Genomic DNA, 27,341 nt, shown 5'->3' on the forward strand with positions numbered 1-27,341 from the left:
GCTGAAAAATGACTGGAGTGAACAAGGATTTGGCCTTTAACGAGCCTTTACATTACTGCTGGCTTTTTTTAAACGCGGAGGGTCATTAGCATAAATGTCTGTGTTAACCACACATCAGCTGCCAGGCTAAATGGGCCACAGCTAACCAGCTACACGTTCATTTCCAGAGAAATGGTGTGTGTAGCACGTGTGCCAATGTGTGTGTTTGTGAGTACGAGAGGATGTGATAAATGCTTGGCCTTTGTCTCGCTGTGTGTATGATTTTCTGTTTGTGTGTATCTATGCTGTGTGTTTACTTTGCTGCGTGTGTGTGTGTGTGTGTGTGTGTGTGTGTGTGAGGGGCGGTGGATCTGTATAACAGCCTGTATGTATACTGTACATGTTTACTTAGCATGTGTGTGGGTCCGTGTGTATTTGTCTGTATGCACACTGTAGTTGTTTATTTAGTTCAGTGTGTGCTGCTCGTGTATTTGTGCGCCCTGTGTGTATGCGTACATGTGTGTTCTCGTATATTGTAGACCTTTACTTGTGTGTGTGTTAGTCTTTGCATTTGTTTTGGTTGTAGTGTGTCTGTGTGTATTTCTGTGTGTGACTGTTGCACACACATGCAGCTTTTTACTGGCACACTAATCAGACTTGTCTGATGAAATACAGGGTTTCTACTATAAATCCTGCTGTCTGCTGCTGCTTCTGCTCTGTGTGTGTGTGTGTGTGTGTGTGTGTGTGTGTGTGTGTTTATTGGTGGAAAAGGAGAATAAATAAAAAGAGGTAAAATGTGGCCTGTGGCTCTGTGTGGTGCCCAATGATTTCTGTCAGGAAACAGTTTTGGAGAGTGAATCCCTAATTTCTGCCAGCAGCCTGTGTGTGTGTGTGTGTGTGTGTGAGATGTGGAAGCAAATGATTCCGATGTGCAGACTGTGTACACCAGCGTGCATGGGCGTTAATGTGTGCCTTCTATTCAGGGCATTCGATATGACGATACTACGTGTGTGGCTCGTTGAGTGGATGCCGAGATTGAAGAGTGGGGGGGGAAGGTGGTGGTGGTGGGGCTGATGTTGTCGGGGGTGAGCATCAGTCCCATTAAGGTAGTCGGCCTCTGCTACCAAGCGAATTGCTAATACTGCTTGTTTAGCATTTTCTGGGGGTAATAGGCCCATTGATTTTGGGCTATAGGCTCTGTTTTATTTACAGAGAAGGGCTCTGGTGCCCTCGTTAAAGAGAAATTGACTCATAGATGGAGGAGAGGACGGGCGGGGAGGTGGGGAGGAGGGATGTGGCGGGAGGAGGGCACGAGGGGTGTAGAGCATGGGACTGAGCTGCGAGAGGACAGCTAATCAATTGCAAATTAGCGAGGCTGAAAGAGAAATAAAGCAAGCGAGCCATGGGGAAGGAGGCGGGAGGAGAAAGTGGTGAAAGAAGGAAGTAATAAGACGTTTTGATACTGAAGAGTGGCAGTGTTACCAACCAGGTCTGACAACTCATTCTACTGCAGCGGATGGGGGGGCATTTGTTTCATTTTGAGGATTTTGGTCACATAACGTCTTACTTTCAGAAAATGTATTTAGAGCAAGATTAAAAGCACACTGAAACCTCTGAATTACAGTAAATAAGACCGTGCTGTAATTATTTCTTCATATTTTCTGATGGTTTACAAACATAAACTTTCACATAAAACATCTCAATATCCTTCAAATTTAGCTTTTACTTTAAATTTAACTTCTGTTCAGGGTGAACATGGTGGCAGGCTGGTGACACTGTAACAGAGACAGTGCATTCTGTTGCTCTCTGATCTCGGGGCCAGGAGCCCACAAATAGTAAATGGGCTGCACTTGTGTAGCGCCTTTTTAATCTTCTGACCACTCAAAGCGCTTTTACACTACATCACAATCACCCATTCACACACTGGTGGCCAAGGCTGCCTTACCTGGTGCCACCTGCTACCCCGTGACCATCTCATGCTCTCACACACTGATGGAACAGCCATCAGGAGGAGCCTGCTCGCCCAGGTGGTCACAAGATCGTGAAAAGCAGCCTTGAGAAAACTGAGAAACAGTACGACATTTTGGGAAATACTCTTTTTTTTGCCGAGAATAAGATTAGAAGATTGAAAGCAATCCTGTATCTGTCAAGTAGATTTAAGGCCACAGCCAGCAGGCAGTTAGCTTAGCTTATCATAAAGACTGGCTAGATTATACTGGTGTGAGACACCTTGGCGCAGGCCTCCGTAGATGGCCCGTGAGTCACAAGCTTGCATGAATGTGCTCCAAAATGCCAGGCGGCGAACAAACAAAATATTCTCTGGATATGCAAAAAACCAGCGAGGGATACTAGAAGAACATTACCTGAAAAGTAAGCTGCCAGGCAACATTTGAAAAACACTGATGTACCACCGAACATTGCATTTGAGTTCTGTAATTATAACTGTAGGTTTCTTCCAACTCAAAATTATTTCGTATCGCTTTGTGTCCCCTCGGGTTGCCACTCTTTCCATGAGGTCGGTTTTTTTTAGGTCTTACCGTGATCTCTCTCGTTCTTCCATGCCCTGCGGCAAATAGCCTCTTAGTTCCCCAGCGTGGTGGCTGTTTCTTTCCAATAATTCAAAGCCATTTGTCTGCACCTGTGGTCTCTCAATGAAGAGTCGTAGAGATGTCTGTCCATGCAAACCTGCCCGGGCAGTCTTTCCTTGAAGGCATCCCTGTTGAGTTGAACTGCAGCAAGCCTAGTTACAAAAATTCAGAGGTGCACGACCAAGTGCTACGACAACTTTCGGAGTCTCTGTGCTCAATGTGAAACAGGTGATTATGTCATTTTCTAGTGTGAAGCTCACGCAGGGGACATTATGGCGAGTATAAACTGCACTTTAAAATGACATATTGCAGTTTTACAGGAGGGTTACATGACGGCCTATTTTGGCAGTGTACAGTGATTTCCTAGGGTCCCTGCTGGTTGCCTTCAGTCTAATTTCTAATAATTGTAAAATATTGAATGTTGAGATTCTACACACAGATCACAAACAGTGACAGCAGCACACTTTGCAAATGACTGTTGCAGATAATTTCTTGCTGATGGGTCGCATGTATAGGCCTTTTTCACGGAGGAAATTTTGACATGGCACAGGTGTAAATAATGAAATTAACAATGGCTGAATTCCATTTAGCTGCTGTGATTTCAGGGTCCTCTTATTGTGCATGCCTGCTCACTGTTAGTTAGTGTTACAATATTGTCATTAAAAACACCTGTGCTTTTCCGACTATGACAGGTTAAAGTATCAGCTGTGACAAAGGTCCATAGTGTTTGTTTTGATCGGTGAAATGAGACAAGAATCAACAGCAGAGGAAATGATCTTTTGTTGCAAATTGCAGCTCGCAGGTTGTAAATTTGATCATAACTATGTGCTCACACACATGCCGTCTTTTACTGCCTGAAAAAACATGAGGTTGGGTGCTGAATGCTCCTCTTGTGCCAACTTTAAAGGCAGGTTGCACCTGACATTGCAAAACGACCATAACGAGCACCATCTCACAGCCTACTGATCAGAAATCCAGAGTTTGGTGCTGATCTTCTTCCAGACATTGTCTTTTAAATATATAAAAATATTGTCAATGGGACAGATGTAAACCTTTGGGTAGCTCTGCACTAAAGTGACCAACTTCTCCATGTTTACAGACTGATATTTATGGCAGAAAGGAAAGATACCCGCCAGCTGTGTTGGTTGCTTTTGGCTTGTGCAGCTGCATTCTAAAAAGTTCAACTTTGATCTTAGGTTGCACCTAAAAAATATACATTTGAGACTGCTTATGCACCACGGCAGCATTGCTCTCACTTTCGAGCACACCTTACACACATCTAAATTGACAACAATGGAATTAAGGGTGCAAAAAAAGTGGCATGCGTCTGAGCCCTTATAGACATACGCAATTGTGACATTTGGCCATTCACTTTTTAAAGTAATTAGAAGCTAACAGAAACCGCTGGCATATTTATTTTATATATTTATGTCAAGTCTGAATGCACTCCTGCTTATAGTCAATCAAGAAAGTGTTTCACCTCGACTAAACCTGTCAGGAGGAAGAGAGGATTTATTTTAAATTTTAATCAGGTGCAAAAATACTTAAGAGCCGCATCATTTACACTAAGCACTAATTTTGCAGGGTGAGCTGTTTGCAGCCTCTCTGTATGACGCCCTTTGTTTTCCCCCTCTGTCCCTCCCTACCTATCTCGCTCTGTCTTTTACACACCCACTCTCTCAGACACACACACGCACGCACACTTACAGTCACAAGGGAGTACAGCCTTTATATGGTGGGGTCCATTAGGTGTATTAGCTGGTGGTGAAAAGTGGTGCTGATGTGGTGCTTACAAAGCTCCACAGGGGAGATGGACATTTGATCTTCTATCTGACCCAATCTGACTCCAGGGCTCCAGCCTGATCTAATTTCTTTGTTGTTAGGAGTTAAAGTGGGAGTGTTTGAGCTGTTTTTTTTCGTTGGTTTGAGCAACATCTGCAGCGATAAGTGGTCATTGCTGGTGTGTTGTTGTGCTGTGCTGGCTCGCCATTCTGTTATCGCAAAGAGTATACGGTAATCCAAGAAGCTAAGAGATAGCAAGTAGGTGCTCTCAGGTAAATAATGAAAGCATATTCAGAGGCAATTTTTGCAGTAGCCCTTAAAAGTCAGTGGCTCAGACCGATCACAGCATTTAGTGCATGTTGTTGATCTGATCACAAGGGGCGAACCATGAAAGAAGAAGCTTGATGTTGTGCAGCTACTGCTGACTGTTCTTGTTTTTTCTGTTTTCAACCGGAGGAACATTTTCTCCAGCGACTCACACAGAGGGTCAAAGATAAATTCGGCGTGCATGATCTCGCCTCAGAGGTTATTGGGCTTTATGTGACCACAGAGTCCTCTAATCTGGCAATAAGCTCCATGGATCGACCTGAGTTTGAGTCCTAACCTTAGAGGACTCTCTGGCAAGTCGTTTCTTGTTATTTATTCAGGAAAAAAAAATCTCTAGGTTTCACCAAACCACAGGACACTCTTTGAGGAAAAAAAGGAGCCCTGCTTTTTCGCTTTGGTTTCTGTAGTGTGAACAGACGTGTTGGCCAAACAGGCTGACATCCCCCTGCACTCTGGCCGACAGTCACGATTGTCTGCCATTGATGTAAAATGTCACCTGAAATTGGTTGTGTTGCCTCGTGGAAAAGCATCTCCATTTCCCTTTCTGCTCCAGTGCTTTTGTTTCCTTTTCTGTGCCAACATCTCAGGGTCAACTCTTCAAAACGAATCGATTGCAGGTGCAGCTTGCAGAGTTGGTAGTGGAGATCTGCATCAGTCCTTATTTTTTTTACACTACTGTGTTTGTCTGACAATCTTTCAAGATAAAAACATTGCAGTTTTAAAGTACTACATCAGGGGTTCAGCAAGTTTTAACCTATTTGCTAAAAAGTACATTAGGGTTGCAACTAATGATTATTTTCATTAGTTATTAATCTGTTTAATATTTGCTTGATTTATTCATTAATTGCTTGGTCCAGTAAAAAAAAAAAATCCCAAATAGTAACAAAGATCTTTTTACTTTAAAAATTCAAAATTATTTTTATCTTTTATACATATATATCTTCTTTATATGTATTACATTATTTATTCATCCATTATCAAAATAGCTGTTTAATGACTAATCAATTAAAGGGCCAGTGTGTAAAATGGGTTGAAAACAGTGACATCAGTGGTCAAATTCTAGATTGCAGGGCTCACTCGCTCACCCCTCCCGTCGGGTAAATGACGGTGGCCTCGTAGGGACAAAAAGCCTTGCGCACGAGTTTTTCAGGAGTAGGTCTATCTAGCGATGAGGTGAATATTTATTTAGAAATCTAAACCATGTTACGATATTGTAATGAATCCCTCACGAGCAGGAGACCAGAGGAGCGTTCGGGAAAAAGGCCAGTTTATTTGAGCACTCCAAAAACTCCGGTAACACTCCAGGGGGTAAGAGACTCCGTCCCAAACTCTGACTATTCTAGCGTAACAGACACACTTCATACACACATACTTGTTTACCATACTGAGTGGGGACCCCCTCCCCTCTCTGCTCAATCTCCAGTCTGCACACTGACTGACAGCGTAGCCTGTAAACAGAGTTCAGCTGTTTACTTAGCCTAGCAATATCTCCGGACTATAGTAGCTGCAATGGACGACTTTGAACGCGATTTTGAAGAGTTTCTTGTAGCGGACACAGACCCAGAGCCATACCTGTTTGAGCCGGAGCATACAGATGAGGAACTCCATGTGTTTGATGCTGAGCGGGCGAGAAGAGAGGCTGAATGCACAGAATGGGATTCGGTGCTACTGCTACCATCGTTGGGGAGATATATCATCAGGAGGAAAAGCGCCGCAGAGAGTGCATCACAAGGAGTGAAGTTACGTCTTCTTTTCCTCGCAGATGACGGTTCGGGTTCTTTCCCTCCTGTTGCGTGGTAAGTGTGGTCCATTCGCAAACTTTATAACTAAAAAAAACTTTTCACTACTCTCTGTCGACGAACTACTAACACTCTCTGCTGTTTCCTCCTCCTTCTTCCTTCCTTCCGCTGTCTTCGTTGGTTTATTTATACATGCGAAACGCGTTCTCTGGCTGGCTGGATTGTCCGCTCGGTCTGCCGTACATACATGGCGGCGCAAGATGGTGACCTCTCTAAAGCAAGGCTCTTGCTATATATATATATATATAAAAGCATAATTATAGCGATTTATAGCGATTATACACTTGTATAAACATATTAATGGGTAGAATATTCAGATTCAGATTGACAATAAACCATGCCAAATATTACACACTGGCCCTTTAAGTGACTAAATGCTACCATTGAGAAAACTATGTGTCTATAAACTATGTGTCAGACAGTTTTCATTCATATCTGTATGATGTAAGAACTAATTAGCAGATACTACAGCTGTTTAAACTATCAGAGTGAGCTGTGAGTTTGCATGAATTTTTGTCACAGTTATATCATGGGTTGGGTGTTATATGAATGCAAATTGATTAATCTCTCTCCTCAAGCTCCCTATTCTCTAATAAGGCCCCTAAATACTGCAAAATTATTAATAATAATGCTTATACAGTAGATAGGGCTGAACAGCCCATTCTCACTCTAAAGTTGTCTAATACCGCCACTTTGTTAGTGATTTGAGAGTCAGACACCTGATGCCAAAAGCCACCTTTCTTGGCGGTGGTATGCAGCTAGGCGACATCAGGATGTAACTTGGCCGGACTAGATCTTTTGAATTATTATGATATGCTGCAGGTTGGCTGTGATGCCACCTGCTGCACCGGTATGATATGCTGCTGGACGTCATCAGGTTGAAACGCTGCTGGTAAGACTGTAATATAAGGAGCTGGAAAGTCTCTATGGGGCGGGCAGGAGGTGAGGCGCATGGGTCCAACAAACCTCGGACTTTCACACAGGAGCCAAGTGTTTGCTTCCCAAGTGCTAAACTAAGATGTTTTCTTCCTAAACCTAACCATGTGCTTTAGTTACCTAAACCCAATCAAGTGCTTTAGTTGCTTTAACCCAACCATGTGATGATGTCCCAGCAGTGGCAGTGTGTCCTGGAATGTCAACAGCAGATGCAGAAGGATACCTAGTGCCTAGTACCTAGCAGATATGAAAGGCTACGGACAAAGCAGCAATATGTGATGACTTGGGATAAGAAAGTGTTGAGCTGAACGATATGGGAAAATAATCTAATTGCAATTTGTAGACCAATCTTGCCATTACAGTTTTTCCCTGTCTTCCTCCATCTTCTTTCTTATCTGTATTATTATTATCGTTCCTGAAAAATAAATATGAATATTGCTCATTTCATGTCAGTAGCAGTATTGTAACAAAACTAAAGTGCACACTGACAATGGCTCTACCCCTCTGAAATATTTAGATAACTCAAAGCCTTGTTGTAAACGTGTTGTAATTGTTCCTGCTTCAGGTTCCAGACTGTGGTCTGGATGTTGATGCTGGGCCAACCCCCCTCACTTTACCCAACAGTTTGGAAAGCAAGAACTTTACCTGATCCTGATGAGCTGCAGCATTTACTCATGAACACATTGAAACCTACACTGTTCATTTGCTACCTCTTGACAGCTTTACAGCTAATTTGTTATCTGTTCTGATCGCCAACACCTGTCTGCTCTGAGGGCATCCAGCGTCTCTTGCTCGCTCAACCACACACTTGCTATGCACACATTATGCTGCTCTTACAACTATGGTATATATAACATGTGTACTGACTTAAAATCAGCCCTGGCCATTTTCACATGGTACTACTGCAAGCATCACAGCTTGCATATGGTGTTTTACAACTTGTTTTCTTCAACTACTCTCATTCATCAGCCCAATCGTCAGAAGAAACAGTTTGCATTACACCTTTCTGCAAAACATGAATACATCACATTTGCATGTTTCATACGTATCATACCAACTTTCTAAAGTGTTGTAATATATAAGCTGACTTTTGTCATCAGGAAGTGGAGGGAATGGTGGATGGTATGTCACCTAGGCGTGATGCCTTCTGAGCTGCAGAGTTCGAAACCAGGAACACCGGTTGTTTTTTGTCCACCCTCGTCAACGTTTCCACCAGTGTATGGGGCAGAAATCCTGGCTGTTTTTCACCAGCACATCACAGCTTTCCTCAGAGGTGTCTGAGCCACCTAACCAGGGTGTTATTCACCAACCTGTCCCTGCGTTTCCAACAGCTCTTGTGCCACCAAATGTGTGTTTATTGAGCCAAAACGTGATGTTTTTCTAACCATATCCAAGTGATCTTTGCCCCTAAACTTAACCACGTATCCACTACAAAACAACATACAAATGTGACCTATCCATAGTATGTAAAAACATACAATACAAACATTTTTTTCTGGCGATTTGGTTGTGTTCACATATGTCATTTTGAGCATATAGGGCAGCGTGTGTGCACATAAAGTCCACAGGACCAGGTATTTCCAACCCACTTGTTGGTTCGATCGTGTAGCATGAAAAAAATTGCAGCTTTTGCTGTTTGGAAATTGCGTTCTGTTACATCGGGATATTCATTTGAATTGGATCCTAGCCCCACTTATAGAGCCAAATTTTGGAGTGGCTGTGGCTCAGGAGGAAAAGTGGGCTGTCCTTTAATCACAAGGTTGTTGGTTCGATCTCCAGCCCCTCTTGTCCACATGTCAAAGTGTCCTTGAGCAAGACACTCCAAGTTGCACCTAATGGGCAGGCCAGTGCCCTGCATGGCAGCTCCACCAACAGTATTGTGTGAATGTGTGTGTGAATTAAAAGCAAACTGTAAAACACTTTGTCTACTTCAGCAGAAAGGCTCTATATACATGCAGTCCATTCACTATAGGTGATGTTGTATCAGTTGTGGCATTGCCTAGCAGGGATTTTATGTCCAAGCAGATGTCATATCTCATACAGGCTGACCTTCACCTCTGCTGCTGTCCGCTGTCCATTCACTGCGTCCTTGAACATCCACATCCTAATGCTAGACCAGAGGAAGCAGCTCTTTTATTCATTCCCTTCTTAAGGTGCAAACACTGAGCGTGGCCTCCTTTGCCCTCAGCACATAACATTAAGGTGCCCTTGAGCAAGGCACTTAAACCCCAACCATCTAGTAGTGGAGTATCTCAGAGGCTAATATGTACCGGGCAGATCCCCGGTGTGTATGAATCTGAAGCAGAACCAAGCTGAAAAAGGGCATGTGTGCACAGCAAGTCTTCCCTGGATAAACGTTAAATATAAAATGAAAATGTCAGTGTTTTAGGTTGTCTGTGGGAGCGCGAGCGGCTGCAGCGCTGTGTTAATCACAGGTAAGTTGAACCGCAACCCTCCCTCGAGTTCCCCATCTGCTTGACACTAAATGGTTCCCTAACTCTAATGATAGCTTGTGCTCATCCTGTGTGTTACAGAAGATATTTTTAAGATCTTCACTTGTTGCCTGTGAAGTCTTGCCTTAAAAGCTCAGCACAACACTCAGTGATGACAACGCATCATCAGAAAGAATGAGAGCCCTTGGATGTCGAAGATGTTTTAGGGTATTTTCTGACATTGTTGTCAGTAAGTGGATCATCAAGTGTGAACACTGAATGAATCAAAGTACTCAGTGGAACCTCTTCAGTGCATTACCCCTCAAATCTTTGAGAATGACTGCAGATGTCTGCGGAGTGAATAAGACTCAGCTTGAAATGTTCTGCAGTATTTTTTTCTGTCTGTCTGCTGTCTGGTTGAACATGTCTGCTAGACCTTTATTCTGAAGTATCTGCTCTCAACCGGCAAAATGCTCACCTGAGCTGGTGCAACTTCTTTGGCAGAGGATTCATATTTTGCCTCAGGAAAGATAAAATCAGACATGTTAAAGTCAACTTTAAGCCCTGGATTGTTGGTCCGTAAACAATGAACACGTCCAAAGTATTAAACATAGTGTATAAGAATAAATTTTATTCATAAAGCACTGCTTGTGCTGAAAATATAGCTGGAAATGCATTTTATCTTTATCAGGCATAAGCCCCAAGAAGATCATGCATTTCGTTGTGTCTGTGTCTGTGTGCGTGCATTTGTATCCATCTGTCTGCAGCTAATCTTGCAAACTACTGGGCTGATCAGCCTCATAGTTTGTGTGTACACAAACTGATTCACAGTTGTCGAAAAACCTGGTTTATTCACTGTTTTATACTATCACTGGCTGCTGACTCCTCACTTCTCTTAACTGGCCAGTAGTGGCAGCAAGTTTTCCTGAAATCGGCCTGGTTAAAAACAACAAGTCTTATCAGATGAATAAGCCAACTGTTTTTGTTATTGCTGTCATGACTGTAAAGGAACCGGAAGGGACATTTTCACCAGTTGTAGCTGCACTGTGGTCCGACTGTGACCCGGTTTTGTTCCGTCTGCTGTAGGAAGCTATACTGTAGTGGGAGCATTTCAGAAGTGTAGCATATTGCCCACTTGAATTTTCTGATTTGTGTTTTTTTCCTTGATATTAGTGTTACTAAAGTAGTAGTAGTAGTTAAGTAGGCTAGGTGGTAAAATGGTTTCTTTGTCTGGCCTATTTTATTTTTTATTATGAACTAATTTGTTCTTGTGTTGTGTACAGACAAGGTTAATACTGTTTAAAAAATCCAGTTATGAATGCGTCAAATGATAAAATGGATCACATAGATCACAGAGCTGTGGCTGCATTTTAGTTATTGAAAATACATCTTTACCAATAATTATATTGTATCTTTATTTCACATATTATGTACCCTGGAAATCCAGAGTTCTCGCGAGAGCACAATTTGAATTTGCTCAGCGAGTCACTCTGGCATTCAGTAATGATGCTCATTACCCATGCCCTTGGAGCCGAGCTGCACCAATCACATCGCTGTATCTGATATAGGCGGGCCAGAGGCAAGCTAAACAGATGACGACAGAGCTGTGACGACGAAGTCTGGAATCAGTCAGTAAACACTGCAAGATGGCTACGGATGAACACCAGTTGTTTGAAACGGCTTTGGCCGCTGCAATAACGAGTTAGACTTGGCTATTTCTCTAAAAGAGGAACAGAAGACGGCGCTCGAATCTTTCCTTTGCAAGAAGGACGTTTTTGCTGTTTTGCCGACCGCATACGGCAAGAGTCTAAACTACCAGTTAGCTCCGCTGGTAGTGCTCTGGATACGTCACCCCGTGTATTGTTCTGATTGGTTATAGTGTTATCCAATTGCGTGCAGTGATACTTTCAAATGCATGCTTGGTGCCTCCCCTCGAGTTGGGCCATTTTCATTACTCATGGCCAGACCCTAAATCTTTCTAGATTTGGGTCTGGATTTCCAGGCTACATATTATGTCTATTAGCAGGAGAATTCAATCTGATATGTGCAACGTACTGCAGCTCTGTCAAAAGTTGATAAGGCGCGTAATTTAATCAGCTTCTGGGATGCTTCTGAAACACGCTTGGTGGTTCTGTGTGAACAGAATTGTATCAAGTGGCTGTGATTAGCTGGGGCGCCCCCTGGTGGAGATCTGCAGTCTACTATGTGCCCTTTTCTAGTTATAAATAATATTTGTTTTGCATTTAGTGTAAAGACAGATCCTTGCTACTCTTGGCACTTTGAAATGTTCAGGTGATAGCTGGTGTCTTGTAAAGTGCGTGAAAACAATTAACCAAGTTTAAACAATAGATTGATTAGTTGATTAACAGAAAATTAATGGAGCTCAAAAGTACAGGTCAAAGAAGGTCCCAAAAGCGCAAAAATACTTTGCATGCGATCCTGTCAAGGCCTGAAGATTTCCCTCCTGAAGTTCTGCTCAATGCAGTTTTTAGTTCCTGTAGAAACATTAGGGAGCCCAAATCTGCTGCTTGCTGCTCTTGTAAAGCGGTTAGATCCATTAGCCTGTCATCTCCATACCAAATTGCAAATGCAAGTTAGTCTGAAACCTCTCAGCTCAAGGAACGTTATCAGTGGCACCTCTGGATGCAATTAGATAGACCTACAACCAATTAGAGCAATGAAAATTATGCCATAGTGCTGAGCCACCAACAAATGTTAAAGACTAGAGTGCAGAGATGAGCTTTGATTGTGTAGCATCAATATGTCTGTGAACGAGTGTTTTTGCAGTTAGAGTTTGAAAATAGTACTTACCAGAAAGTTCCACGTCAGCTGCACCCATCTTGGTTGTTTTAGTCAATTGCTCAACAGCGCCCCTCTCTATTCAGGTACATTTATGCTCGCCATAGTATTACGCAAGGGTGTGTGAGCCAAAAATGAAATCATTAGGTATTTTGTGTAAAGCTCAAATGCTTCATAAGTTGTCAGTCATTGTCTCAAACACGCCCCATATTAGATAAACAGTGGTGATCAATCTGATCTGGGCCAGGCTGGCTGGAAATCTGTCTTAACAGGAGGGGGACCAGAGAGCAACTATAACATGAGCTCATAGATTCATCTGGTTCTCAGGAGGCAAAAGGTTCATCCCTTTCAAAAAATATTACATCTGTCTGAGTCAAAACCAGATGATGTGTACAAATCTTAGTAATACATTTAAAAGGTGTTGCGTAACTCCCGAATCCTCCCTGAAACCAAACCTTTAATAGGGGGTTGTATTGAGTCAAGGAAAGTCCTGGATCCCTGGATTTACAGGTGTTGTGTATTTCCCCAGACAACAAAAATAGTCAGCTCTTGAAAATGACTAATGAAATGTGGAAAATAGGCATTGTGAATGCCTGGGTTTTGAAATGTCCAAACTTTCAAAAGGTTTGAGAAATCCAGGGCAGAGGAAGAGCCAAAAACTGTAGATCCTTGAATGACCACTTGAGGCTGCCTCCAAGAACGAGTCAGTCCTCATGGACGTGCCCTACTTTACAACAGAAATAAACATGTTTACAGCCTGGTACAAGCTAATTTCAACACTTATGACAACTGTATGGGGATTACGTTTTATTTAACTCACCCATTTACATTTTATCAAGGCTTAAAGTTACACATAATTAAGGGTGGGGTCGCTTTGAGTGACAGGCTGTCTGCTGATAAAGTCCTTGGCTTCTCAGTCAGATCCAGCTACACCCTCTTGTCTAAATATGGTTACTTCTAGCTCGTAAAATTGAAGATGGAGACGGCCAGAATGTCGAACTCAAGGCTTCAAAATGGAAGTCCACAAACTAATTGGTGATGTCATGCTGGCTACGTCCATAAGTCTTATACAGTCTGTGTAAATCTCATGTGCTCTGTCTGTCTCAATACTTTTGGTTTAAGTAATGGTGTAATTTCAGGACGCATTACCTGAAGAAATGGTGATCCTTACGCTGTCCACCAGATGCCCTCAGACCTTTTCACCTGTCCCAGTCACCTGCCTCCCACTTTCAATAACCCCTTTCCCGCCTACCCACTCACCTGTCACCTCTTCCCTTCATCGGCCCCTCTCGCAATAATTCCCTGCAAGACTGTCAGTGATGCTTATGCCTTCACTTTCCAGCCATCTGAACAATTACCTGAACAGGCTGTTCTCATGCTCTGTTGCACATTTTCCTACAAAAAGTAACGCACCAAAATTAGTACATATCCTTTGTTATCATGAGCCATGAATTCATGTGTAACTCACATATTTGGAAAGGCTGCAATTACGTGACCAATGTGCTCATGGGAGTAAAGAAGGAACCGGTCTGAAAAGGTAGCAGGTTTGGGTGTTGGATGGGTCACAAAACACCAGACTTTCCCAGGAGACCAGTGTTCAGAACTCTGTGGACTTTGAGTAAACTTTTAAGAGAAGCCCTTCACCATGTTTCCTTTCTTAAACCTAACCTCTGTAACTTTATGTTATGTGTATGACGATACATTGACCTGAACTATTTCTGCTTTTCCTTGTTGCCTGGTCCTGACCTGCTCACCTGTCTTGATTTTGTTTGTCCGGACTGCCATCCTGTTGCCAACCTGTGAGCGTGTTCCTGACCTTTGCCTTGAGTAAATTTCCCTTAATCCTACCTGCACACCTGAAGTGTATTTGTCTGTGTTTGAGTCCTCCTCCTGTCCTTGCCGCAATTCACCAGATGTGACATTTGGTCCTCGAACAGGGGTAAACGTTTTCTGTATCCCTGAGGCGTTGCTGAGATGCTTGGCTTTTTATGGTCCTTGTACTCTATTGACTTTAGATACCAAACCCTGATCAGTGTCCACGGCAACAACATTTTTTGGGAGATTCTTTCATGCATTACTGTGCCATGAATGACAGCTGCTTCTAGGTGATCTTGCTGTTTAGCTGGGGCTAAGGAGATGGCTTCTTCTCTGCTAACATCAGTAGTTGCAGTGCTGTTGTTATGGCTTTGTCGATGGTATTTCAGTCAAGTCAAACAGTTTCCTGTTGTTTAACGGCTTATATAGTTCAAATGACCGAGGATAATACTGCTGTAAGTTTTAGAAGTCAAATTATTTGTGAAATCGGTGGTACCAAGAGAGAGCCCCAGAGTCTTCTGACAATTGTACTTGCAGGTCACGTGACCTCTCTTGAGAGAAGACTTTGTTATCTAGTTGTTCGTATTTAGTCCTACAAATAAAGAAAGTAATGTTTAGCCCCGTGTGCTGTTTAATGTGTGTTTTGTGTGAGTCTTTGTCTTTTTTCCGAGTTTGTGTTTGGATTTGAGTTGCACTACTAGCACTCCCTTTGGGACAGTGGATCAGGCAATTTCCTGTTCAAAAAAAAAAAATCCTACCTGATGTGAAGAGAGAGAGAGAGTGCTGTATAATCTTTAAAAGCCAACCCTTGGGTTCAGTAAAAACATCTGATGAATACAGAGAAGGCTGTGGAGGTGTGTATTTGCCTGAGCCTGTGTGCACACGGTTGTGTTTGTGTGTACCGTCCTGCTGCAGTGTTGCTTGTGCGTCTGTCTGAAGGGCTTGTATCAGTGTGTGTGTCTGCAGGTTTGCTCTCATGGCCTCCAGGGGCTTCTGTTACCACTGATACCAGAGCAAAGTTCACCTCTGTCAAGGTTATATACATGAAACAAGCACTTGACGTGTAGCTTCTTCTGCATTTGTGTTGGACTTGCTGGATTTATCTTTTCAGTAGTTGGCTCTTAATTTAGCTGATTAGATCGACAAAAATCTCACGTTTACCTTCGGCTGTGTGCTCAAGTGGACTCCTCTCTCTGTACTCCTCCAAATTCTCAAGAGGGCCAAATCCTGGGTTTACATTTACAAATCATCCATTAGGCTGATGTTGATTGATGTTCAGTGAGTGCAGCAGCAGAATAACTTTCCAGAGATACTGAAGGATAAGTGGTACAGCCCAATCCTGTGTTTTTTTAGACTGATGCTACTATTTATAATGACTCGAGACTAAATTAGCTGTAACTAGAATAACACAGCTGAATGTCTGACTGAATTGTCAGTGGTCAGGTTGCGTTGTGGGTAACAGACGCAGGCGCCAGGTTTTAAGAAAGGAGGGAGAATGGGGGGAATGAAAAAGTAGATATATCTTGACGCTCTGTGTTTGAAACCCCATTGTTCTCTGTTTCTGGCTTTTGCTGAGCCGACATTTTATTCCATTATGTTGTCAGGAACGGTTTCAACAGCAGCAGGGTGCACAGGAAGTCATCTTGGCACAAATGACACTAAAGACGACATGATATTTATAGCAGGCAGCAGTTTTTCGTTTTAGTGAGTTAACTGATAACTTCTGCTTGTAACTTATGGGACAGTTTTTTTTAGACAACTAGTGATCTCAGTGAGCTTGTGTTTTATGTATGTTGAATAACTAAAGATTGTTACAAAGCTACCAGCTGGCGTCTCTTAAAAACCTGTGACTTTCGAGTCGGAGTTCATTTGTTTGACGTCTGTGTTCACTGACCAAAAATTTTGAAAAGCGTGATTGGGTAACCTTTAACTTAAAGGAATACACTACCCACAAAATGACCATTTCTAAATCAATTAGTCATGCTGTGATACCTTGAATTTGTAAAGAAAACATCGTTTTTCTTGCATAACTTTATGGAAAACAAATAAAACATTGATATATTGAATGACTGAGGACCACATTTGACAACAGCAAAACATCCATTTACAAATGGAGTATTATCTAAGTCTTATTATTCATTTACTCGTATGCTCAGTACTTCCCAAACACATGCACATTCGCTAAAAATACTTAGTACTGGACACTTATTTGAAGACAGCATAGATTAGTTTAATTTTCAGTTTTTCTTGATATACTTTGGCTGCTGGAACACCAATCAATCAATATGTACGGGAAAAAAAGTTTATTCCACAAATTAAGGTAACACGACATGACTAATTAATATAGACAGAGTCATTTTGTAGGTGAAATATTTCTAGGATTGTCTTTCTTAATCTTCATGACATTAAATCACTAACAGGGGCAGCGACTTATGATTGTTGTCACTATTGATTCATTTATTGATAGTTTTTTTTTAGTGATAATTTATTGTTTCATCTTTAAATATATAATCTAGTAGTAGGGTTGCAACAGTATGAGATTTTCACGGTACGATAACCGTCTCAGAAATTTTGCGGTCTCCTGTTATCATGGTATTAAAGAATTTATCATCATCATCATCAGTCAGAATGAGCTTTAAAGGAATGAAAACAGAAGGGTTATTGTTGGTTTAACAAATGTTTTATTACTATGATTGAAGCTTGAAACCATTTTGTTAGTGGAAGTATGTGTAAAATGTCTTCTTTTTGAAAATAACTAAAATAAAGGTGAGATTTACGTCCAGTTTTTTCGCAGATATCGTAGATAAGCAGATGTACACGGTATGATAACCATGGTATACCTTGAAAATGGTGTATCGCTGCAACTCTATCTGGTAGTAACAAGTGTATGTCTTCATTTTGCTTATTTTGTCAGCATATATCACATCTGAGAGGCAGATCCAGATATTTGGCATTTGTGTTTGATGAATAACTTTAACAATCTATTGTCAGAATAGGTTCAGATTCATTTTCTGTCCATCGACTAATTGATTTATTGTCTAATTATTGTTAGTAGTATCTTAACCTGATAAGGTTATACAGGTTGGAAAACGTTACTAAGTCACTACCTGTTTGACATGAAATCACCTACTTGTTTTGTTCAACTCTAAATAGTTTCTCTCTCGTCAAACTTCTTGCCCTATACTTTCTGCCTTACAGTAATCACTCAATAATAAAGTTTAAGAGAGCATGGTGCTAAGCGCTCATTACTGTGCCGCAAGTTGGTCTTTAAAACACACAGTGTGGGCGGTATTTTAAGTCTTTTATCTTGCATTTTTCTGCAGATGAAGTTTAAGCTCTGGTAGTTTTGCTCTTTTCATGGCCATCGCTGCTCATTTTATCCTCCCAGTTCTTATTTTTTTCATTAAAATGTTCAACTCAAAGGGGCCCGGTGGAGTTTTCTTGTACACAAACAAAAAGTTATGTTTACACTCAGTGTTACTCATTAAAACACATTGTGTGTATCCTTGAGGTTTAACGAACGTGTCGAGTGTATTTCCTTCCTCATAAAACGTGACCAGACAGTGTTCCTAACAGCAACTGTAAAAGCTTTCAACCAATGAGAATGCATCAAATTATGATTGTTTCACATTACAGGCCATTATGTGAAAATAATGTGGGCTATTACTTTAATTCAACACACATTACACTGACTTGATATGAGCATTTGTAGGCTGTGTGACGAGGATGACGCCTTCTTGTCTGTTGGTGAATTTGAAGATGATTGTGTTGTCTGCGCCCACCTCTCTGTCTTGCAGGCGGAGATCGTCAAACGGCTGAACGCAATCTGCGCCCAAGTCATCCCCTTCCTCTCTCAAGAGGTAAGACTCTAAAATGCCTGTCGCTGCGAGTTAAGACGGAGGTGGGAGAGAGCGAGAGAGGGAGACGCAGGGAGGGAGACAGATAGGACCCATGGAAGGAGGAGAAGTGTGTGGTGGATTGTGAGGCAAAACAGACAGATACGGACACACACACGCGCATGCACACAGCCATGTACACACACAGATTATCCTGGGCTAATCCCCCCTGCTCGGGATAGGCAGATATGCTCTGAACTTATTAAATGTCTCCCACTAACATATGCAGGAGCCAGCGGCTGAGTGTGTGTGTGAGAAAATTCCTTTGTGTTTGAGTTCATTTTGTGTATGTGTGTGTATTTTTCCACCTGCACGCACACAAAATACACTGTAAATGTGTGCACGTACAGTAGTGGGTGTGTTTTATACAGTGTGTTGATTATGGAATCTTTAGGTGTGTGTGTGTGTGTGTGTGTGTATGTGTGTGTGTGTGTGTGTGTGTGTGTGTGTGTGTTTTTAGCTGGTAAATCCTTTCTCTGGAGGAGGTGAAAGTGTGTGCATGTGTGTGTGTGTGTGTGTGTGTGTGCGTGTGTGTGTGTGTGTGTGTTGAGGGGTGGGAACAGCAGGAAGGAGTGAGTGTGGACTCCAAAGCTCTCCTCCAGATTAGCCATGGATTAGGAGGGTTTAGGGTGGATTAGGAATAATGGCATTAGACTGTGGCGCTGCTACACAGCCCTGAGGCCCGCAGAGAGGGGAGGCAGGGAGAGGAAACGGATTTTACTGCTTTGTTTTGATGCACAGCCTCGTTCACTGGGTGTGCATATGAAATGTAACAACAATCATATTATTATTGTGCAGCAAATCACACCAGCTCTGTGTGTGCATGTGTTTGCTTTTATTTTCATTTCTGTCATTGTCTGGCACAGTTTGAAATTTCTTTGAAAAGATGATTGTTGCCAGTAATAGGATGATGTGTCAGTTGCGATACTTGCTTATCAGAATAATGCCTGATACATACAGAATAATAGTGCCTATATAGACAGGGTTGGTCTTAAACCTTAAAGGAATATTTCATCTGCCAAATTAGTATTATGTCAAGTATTAATCCCATGTTACCTAAATTTCTGAGGAAAACTTTACTTATATTGAACGACGAATCCAAAAAAGGCGAACGTTCTTGATGAATTGATGTAATAACGGGCTGTAAAATGCATGTTTTTGGTAGAACTGAGCATTAAACTGGATAAATGAGACTTAGATTACACAGCACAAGGTGTATGAGAGTTCTGAAACAGATGTTTTGATATAGCTTTGCAGTTGTTAAAAGCTGACTCCCTTTACTTCAATTCAATAAGAATTTTATCAGTTTTTGGATTCTTCGTTCAACGTTCAAGGAATGCCAGAAAAACAAAGTTTTCTTCCCAAATCCAAGGCAACGTGGGTTGCGTGATATACATGTGATCATTTGGGAGCTGAAGTATTCCTTTAATATCTAGCAACAGAAATGTGGCCTTAACAGTATCAAAACTGTCAAGTAACTAAATTTACTGAACCCTGGGTCACAGTCTTGTTAAGCACGATTTTTGATCAGACAAATCTTGACCTAAATCAGGAATTTGAAAAACATATAAAGCGCTTCCTGTAGGTTATTATATAATGTTAATGTTTGTCCTTTTTTCCTTCCAAGAAAGAGGAAAAAGGGTTTTTGTACACTAGGGATGCAAGAAAATATCGGCATGTCATCGGCATATATTGGGTTTAAAATGGGCTGTCAGAATCGGCCAACACGCTTTTTCTTATGTTGCACAATGAATGAATATTACATACTTTGAAAAGTGTTGTATTTCATGTCTCCATCTGCTGGTGGGCCATCACGATAAGAGTATGCATGCAGAATATGATGTCAGTTTCACTGTAGAGGACACTTGATGATCACTAAAATTAAGTAGGGAAAAAAGTGGATACATTGATATCGGTATCCGTTATTGGCCAAATAAATATATATCGGCGTTACGGGTATCGGCAAAAAATTCAATATCATAGACACACGTTTGTACTCAGAAAGTAATGGAATTTTTTCAAGTAAGGTTTTGGTGTTCAAAACTCAGTTCAGTGTTTCTCCTGTATGTATTTAGCAGCGGTACAACCCACATGCCATCTTTAGGTATACCAGTACAGGACTTGGGTTGTTTTGTCTCTAAGACTTGAAATGCAGGTTAAATAGGGGAGACAGGGGGGAATTTGTACAAATTTTTGGTTTTGATGTCATTATTCAGAAACCTCTTGAACTATTTGGATACATGTTTTATGTGTGTAACTTGTATCTGTGTTCTCCTTGTTAACAGTCATCAGTTGTTTTTACAAGCATTGTTGGAGTCACAATATTGATTGAAACACTAGATGTTAAATGTCATATTTGCCCCCACGTGCAGGAGCAATTGTAACAGCATACAGGGTGTGGGAAGCTTATTTTTAATCGTAACTGGATATCTAGAGCTGTTTGCAAATACGTGTCTAAAGCCCTTCTCATGTCAGTGGACGAGCTAAATATCTTCTTGCGACGCAAAATAAAACTGAAGCACTTCAGCAGCGCTGCTGGAGAACAGGTTCTTAAAAAGTCTTCAAATGTCTTAAATTCAATGTTACAACCATGAGGCCTTAAAAGTCATTGAATAGGCTTAAATTTGAATAGGTGGGGTTGTAACTTTTGCAAATATCTTATTTAATTTATCCATTTTTCGTTCATTTTTTTTTTGAAAATGAGTGAAGCCTTTCTATGTAAAAGTCCACATTTCTAATGTTACAACTACAATACTGTCATTTTACTTCATATTACCTGCTGGCAAAATGGAGATTGACTGAACTCACTTTAACATAATCCTACACAACACAAGACCACATGTATACTACTTGCCTGCAATGCTTACCTACAATGATAGAATAAGTAAAACAATTTGTCCAAAAATCTGTCCTAAATTTGGTTGACAGGTGTCTTGAACAGGTCTTAAAAAACTTTAAATGTAACTGTCGTCACCCTGGGAGAAAATCTTAGGGGAAACACTGCAGTTACCGAAGTAACACCGAATTAAATATTGCATAATTTAGCAAAACTGATGGAATAAATTTAATTCTTTTGTCTGTTTAATGTGACAAATACTTGCCAATTTTTGTATGGATGAAATTGCTCTCTGTTTTATTTTTCTTTGCATTTGAGTTGAAGTAATTTGTGCCCAACTCCCTCAGCTGTTGCCGAACAGTGTTGTAATAAATCTGTGCAGCCAACAAAGCAGTGTTTTAGATATTTGTTTCTGCCTCAGGTATCAGTATAACAGAAACTCTAAATATAATGAAATGAAAGTGCCTGAAATGTCAAAGTTAATTGTCAGTTATTGAGGATCTGATGTTCATCACAGGTCTATAATTATTAGGCTAATTGATAACAATGGTTTAGAAGCTGTTTGCCCATATTCATCAGACCGATGGATCTCTTCACGTGTGTGAGTCACGTTCAGGCAGGTTAGACTCAGTGTGCAGAGGTGCAGCTGAACTCGATGGTCAGGTTCATTTCCACACCGGATGAGCTCTTTCATCTCTACTTTGATGTTTGGCACTCCTGGATGAATCTTTGCTGCTCTCCCTCTCACCGGCTGGATCTGTCTTTCTCGCTCTCTACCCTTTGGATGACTTTGCCCTGTGAGCTGTCTGTCTCTCTGGGTATCTTTCTCTTTCTCTCTACAAATATGTCTCTTTCTCTCTGTGTTGATGTTTTTGCAGCTACACCTTTTTGAGATGTGTGGGCAAAAAATAAAAAAACAGAATTGCAAAGAATTTGTGGTCATGGCAGCTGTGCCATAACCACGTTAAGTGAAAAATGCATGGATGGGAAATGTTTCACCATCCCAAAAGTGAAACTTTATCTACAGCAAAGAGTGCATAATTATATGCATATACACAGGAAATCTCCATAAGATATTGGAGGTGTTTATATCAGTATGTTTGGCCACTTGCGCTGCAGTACATCTTGGATACATTAGCAAACACAGATCATGAACCGTCCCCTTGGACCTCCACTTGTTTGGTTTTCAAAAATTCTGCTCCCCAAAGATGGGATTTACTGGCCTGTGCAAGTCACGCTCGACCAGCTAGCACACACTAATTAGCAGCTCATTTTTTCTATTGGCCGACTTTTAAAGGTCCAGTGTGTAGGATTTAGGAGGATGCATTGGCAGAAGTTGAAAATAATACAATAAGTATGTTTTCTTTAGTGTGTAATCACCTAAAAGTAAGAATTGTGTTTTGTTACTCAAGAATGAGTCATTTATAGCTACATAAGGAGGGTCCAAATCTATGGAGATTGCCATATTGCACTGCCATGTTTTTACAGCAGCCCAAAACAGACAAACTAAACACTGGCTCTAGACAGGGCCATTCACATTTTCATGTCAGCCACCGTAGTTAGTAGCTCCTGTTCGATAAGAGCGTTGGAAAGACACTGATTTTTAGCATAAAACTTCTTTATCCGGTGTTATCACTGGTTTAAAATCCCAGAGTCCATTCATGTTGGAGAGGAGGAGACCTCTGCGGATAATTCAGCCTGCGCTAAAAACCTCACAAATGTCCGGAACTAACGTTATCAGAAAAAAATAGGTGAGCACACATTTGCAGATGCTTGGCTGGCAGCCTGTCTGCGACGAGCTAAACAGTGTCAGAGAAACACTGATTCGTGACGTCAAACTGCTTTATTCACTCTTTTTAACTGTTTAAATCACTGCAGGTTTTTTTGGTTTTGGAGAGGAAGAGACCTCTACGCATTATCCAGCAACTTGTAAAAACCTCCTGAACAGTGAACGTTGAAGTAATTCTAACCTAGAGAAGTTTCAGCTAGTTGCAGTCTGCAGTCCTCACCACTAGATGCTACTAAATCCCTCTTAATCTTACACACTATTCATTTAATGAACACACGGTATGAATCACGTTGTGAGGAGGGGCACTTGTTCTCCAAATAAAGAGCAAACAGCAGTGATGACTCAAGCCCTTTCTACACAAATATCATGCTGTAGGGCCGCTATGATGTCTCCTCGACATACTGCTGTTGCATTTGTTTGCATTTCCAAACAACGGCGCGTCATGCCACTCCTGTGTGTGATTTTAGACAGCATGCTGGAATCGTAGAATCAAAAGAGGCGTGACGGGCGTGAGGTGTAACACAACAGCGTTGGCTTCTAGTGTGATAGTGTGATAACAATCCATATAACAATCATTTATCTTCCCTGTTATATGGCGGCCGATCTGGCCCTCTGCTCGGAGGGTAAGGAGCTCGTGGACCTCAGTTTTTTTCCAGTTTGCAGACATTTTCAGCTTCTGTTCCTCTTCTGTGAGTTAGCTGCTAACTGCTACCTGCTACTTTTTAAATCTCTCACGGTGGGTTGCATGCATAGTATGTCATTAAAATGTCATAGTCGTGCTGCCCATGATCCCGTCCTGCTGGCTGTCCCACCATTTCACTGCTATTGCTACCTTCATTCCCAGCTTAGAAGTGAGACAACTCTGTCTCCCCACTCTGGGATTGTACCTTTTATACAGAACGGTAACGTAGCATAAGGGCGTGTGTAAAAAGCGCCTCTGAGGTGTATCTTTTTGTCTGATAGAATTTAAAGTAGATCTGGTTCAAGGCACAGTTAGATCCTGTAGCTCCCTCTGTTACTGAGCATTATGGCTGGTTTAATGAGATGTACAACAGTTTGTCAGGTTTTATTATCAGTGCAGTGTTGATTGATAACTGAATGTCAGGCTGTGTAATGTTACAGTGCGACTGACTGACAGCTGCCATTTAGCTGTGATTCCAGTCTGATAGGAGAAGCTGAGTGATGGATGTAGATGGAAACAGTATCAGTTTGATGGGAGGTGTGGAAAGTGTTATTTTCATTTATACCAGAGAGCTGTGTAGGAGGAATTCATTTGTTTTTGTTGTTCCTTCTGTTTGTCCACAGAGGTTATAACTATCATAATCCCTATTTAAAAATCCAGATGTCTGTATTTAACAGGTCTTTTTTTTTCTCTGCCTCAGCTGCTGTTTTGATATCTCACTTTCTCTGATCGACTCTGTCTGTCTGTCTGTCTCTTGCTCAGCATCAGCAGCAGGTGGTGCAGGCAGTGGAGCGGGCCAAGCAGGTCACCATGGCTGAACTCAACGCCATCATAGGAGTGGGTGTATTGCACACACACACATACACACACAATAACAGGAGATGCTGTAATACAGATCTAACAGAGGAAAATGTTCAGAGAGAGTAACAGACAAAGAGAATTTTTAAGATGATCCTGGAACTAAGCACTAATTACTAATGCAGTGAGTGAACCAGTTAGTTGCTTATTCTTGAAGAGAAAGAGATGAATGGACAACACGACCAGTTTACACCAACGTTACGTAAACTGGCCAGTACATTTTTCATGTTATAATCCTGGGTCAGCTTTTTTCTATTGAGATTTACAATGTACACTCTACAATCCCAAAAGCACCTATTTATTGCTTTCTGCAGTCATTTATATCAGCAAAGCAAATATCATCAGACAGGGTTATCATCATCATCATCATCAGGAGTATCAGCTTATAAATTGACAGACGAGTAACAAGGAATCGCAGTACAGAGTAGATACGTATTTACTTTGGGGTAGTCTACAGATTCTACATTCACTGAATGTAGAATCTGTAGGTAAACCGCAGAGATCTTGCCTCCGGAAGAAGAGCGGAAGAGCCCTGGTTTCCGGTTGTAGGCTGTTTGTAGTTCGTGTGACCAATCACGATAGAACCGGCTGCAGTTGTTGCCAGGTTAAACGGCCTGTGCGGTGAACAAACGAGGCGGAACATAATTGGCGTCACTGCAAACTCTGAATCCATCACAATGGTTCAGCATATTTACTTATATATAAACGGAAGTCGGAAACGGAAATTCGCCTCCTCTGCCCAAATCAAACCGGAATGCCAAAAAATCAGGGGTCTGCCCCCAGAGGCTGTATCGCCGAATACAGCTGATGGGTTGCGAGAATGACTTTGGGGTAATTTGGACACGGTGTCACTAGTTTGTCCACCAGAGGGCACTGAACAGTTAAATGCAAAATGTCCTGCCACGAACAAATCTTGTTACATTTAAAGGGTAACTTTTGTATTTTTCAACCTGGACCCAATTTTCCCATGTTTTTGTTTCAAAGTGACTGATGGAAACAACAGTTTTTAAAATGGGTTCATCACTGAGTGAGAGGCATTTCCATTTATGTCCACTAGAAGTGCTTGTTTTTGCCACTGATGGGCGCAGATTATTATTCCAAGTGTCTGACAACATTATGGAAAGGATCCCTACAGAGATAGTCATTTTTGTTAAAGAGCAAGATCATTTTTGTTTGACCAAAAACAAGCGTGAAATCACTACTGCTAAACCCACCAGACTCCATTTAAATAAACAGTCATTTTATTATCGCAAAACACGCTATATTCAGAGTCGACAGAAACGGAATAAAACCCAAAAAAAACCATCTTGGGTCATCTTTCCATTTTTCTACCAATCACCAACTTTGGGTTGGTAGAAATAAACTCCTAATTTACTCAGTTAGATGTGAAAATATGTTGTCTCTATACACGCTAAAATTACTCTTTATTTGAATGGAGTCTGGTGGGTTTGGCTATGGTGATTTTGGGGCTGTTTCTAGTTAAACAAAAAGGATTTTACTTTTCAGCAAGAGGGTCTATCTCTGTAGGGATTCTTTCATAATGTTGCCAGACACGTAGGATAACAATCTGAGCCTGTGGCAAAACGGGCACTTTTGGTGGACATAGACTGATGCTGCAAACATGCCCTGAGTGGTTACAGTGCAACCTATTTCTCATTAGTCACAAAAAACATGAAGAAATTAAGGTCCAGGTTGAAAAATAATGCCGTTACCCTTAAAGGGGGCCTAAGAAATGTTAATTTCCTATTATTCAAAAAAACAACAATAACAGCAATAAATAAATAAATTATTAAAAAAAAATTGGGTGATAATATAATTTTTATTTATTTTCTTTTTTCTTTTTTTTAGGTTGCTAAAAAAAGCTCACCTCCTACACACTGCTTGTGCTATACTGCTGATATTTTTTTATTTATTCACATCATAAAAGTAAAATATACCAGCAGTAAGTGAGAGCTTTTTCATTTTTATTCACGTTGTGCTTTCCTCTGACACACCTGCCGTATATTAAGGTACCCAGAGACTTTAAAATAAATTGAGTATGATTTAAAGTATTTGTATTATCTCTAATATCCAGTCCTGGTCAGGCTCCAGATGTTCAGTCACGATTTGGTGCTCCAAATGCTTCTTTCCTTTCCCAGCTCTTATTTTGTCCCTCCTGTCTTCCCATCCCAGCATCTGGTTTGTCAAAATCCAGCATCACACTAATCATGACTCCTGTGTGTGATTCAGCAGCAGCAGCTCCAGGCTCAGCACCTCTCCCACGGCCACGCCATCCCCGTCCCGCTCACGCCACACCCAGCGGGCCTCCAGCCCCCGCTGCCTCCCGGGGCCGGTACTGCCAGCCTGCTGGCTCTGTCGTCTGCTCTGAGCCACCAGCTGCCGCTCAAAGACGAGAGGAAACACCACGACAACAACAGCGAACACCCGAGAGGTAAGGCCTGCTCTGCATGTGTGTGTGTACAGTAGGTGTGGATGTGTTTATGTACATGTGTGGGCAGTTTTTGGCGTCTTTATGTCTGCAATAAATCTAAGCGTGCATTACTGGTTGTTTATGTGTTAAACAGCCACAATGTGAAGTTTGTTTTTGTGAGATTACTTCCTCCTCCATTGTTATTTATTACAATCGAGAGTTTCATTCTACTTTACTGTTTCTTCTTATGATGTAAATACATGAGAAGGGGATATATAAATTATCAATGCTTCATTTTAACTTTTTTATCGTTGAGGTTTCCACTGACAGATTATACCTACATATATATACCGAGCTAAGATATAATTTTATTTATCTGAAGTATTTAAAAAAACAGACAACCCAATATAACA

General features: G+C 41.4%; 1 protein-coding gene across 3 annotated transcripts in view; it reads left to right on the top strand.

Annotated features, from left to right (window-relative positions):
- LOC125890692 (transducin-like enhancer protein 4) overlaps window positions 1-27,341 on the top strand; it is a 59,390-nt gene that overhangs the window by 4,146 nt on the left and 27,903 nt on the right. For 2 of the 3 annotated variants that reach the window (XM_049579448.1, XM_049579450.1), the window contains exons 5-7: window positions 18,255-18,317; window positions 24,423-24,497; window positions 26,748-26,949. In XM_049579448.1, the coding sequence (XP_049435405.1) occupies window positions 18,255-18,317; window positions 24,423-24,497; window positions 26,748-26,949 (340 nt within the window). The remainder of the gene's footprint in view (window positions 1-18,254; window positions 18,318-24,422; window positions 24,498-26,747; window positions 26,950-27,341) is intronic. The other variant, XM_049579449.1, reaches the window with a different exon arrangement.

The sequence above is a fragment of the Epinephelus fuscoguttatus genome, linkage group LG6, assembly GCF_011397635.1.
Source record: "Epinephelus fuscoguttatus linkage group LG6, E.fuscoguttatus.final_Chr_v1".
In the NCBI taxonomy this organism is placed as follows: Eukaryota; Metazoa; Chordata; class Actinopteri; order Perciformes; family Serranidae; genus Epinephelus; species Epinephelus fuscoguttatus.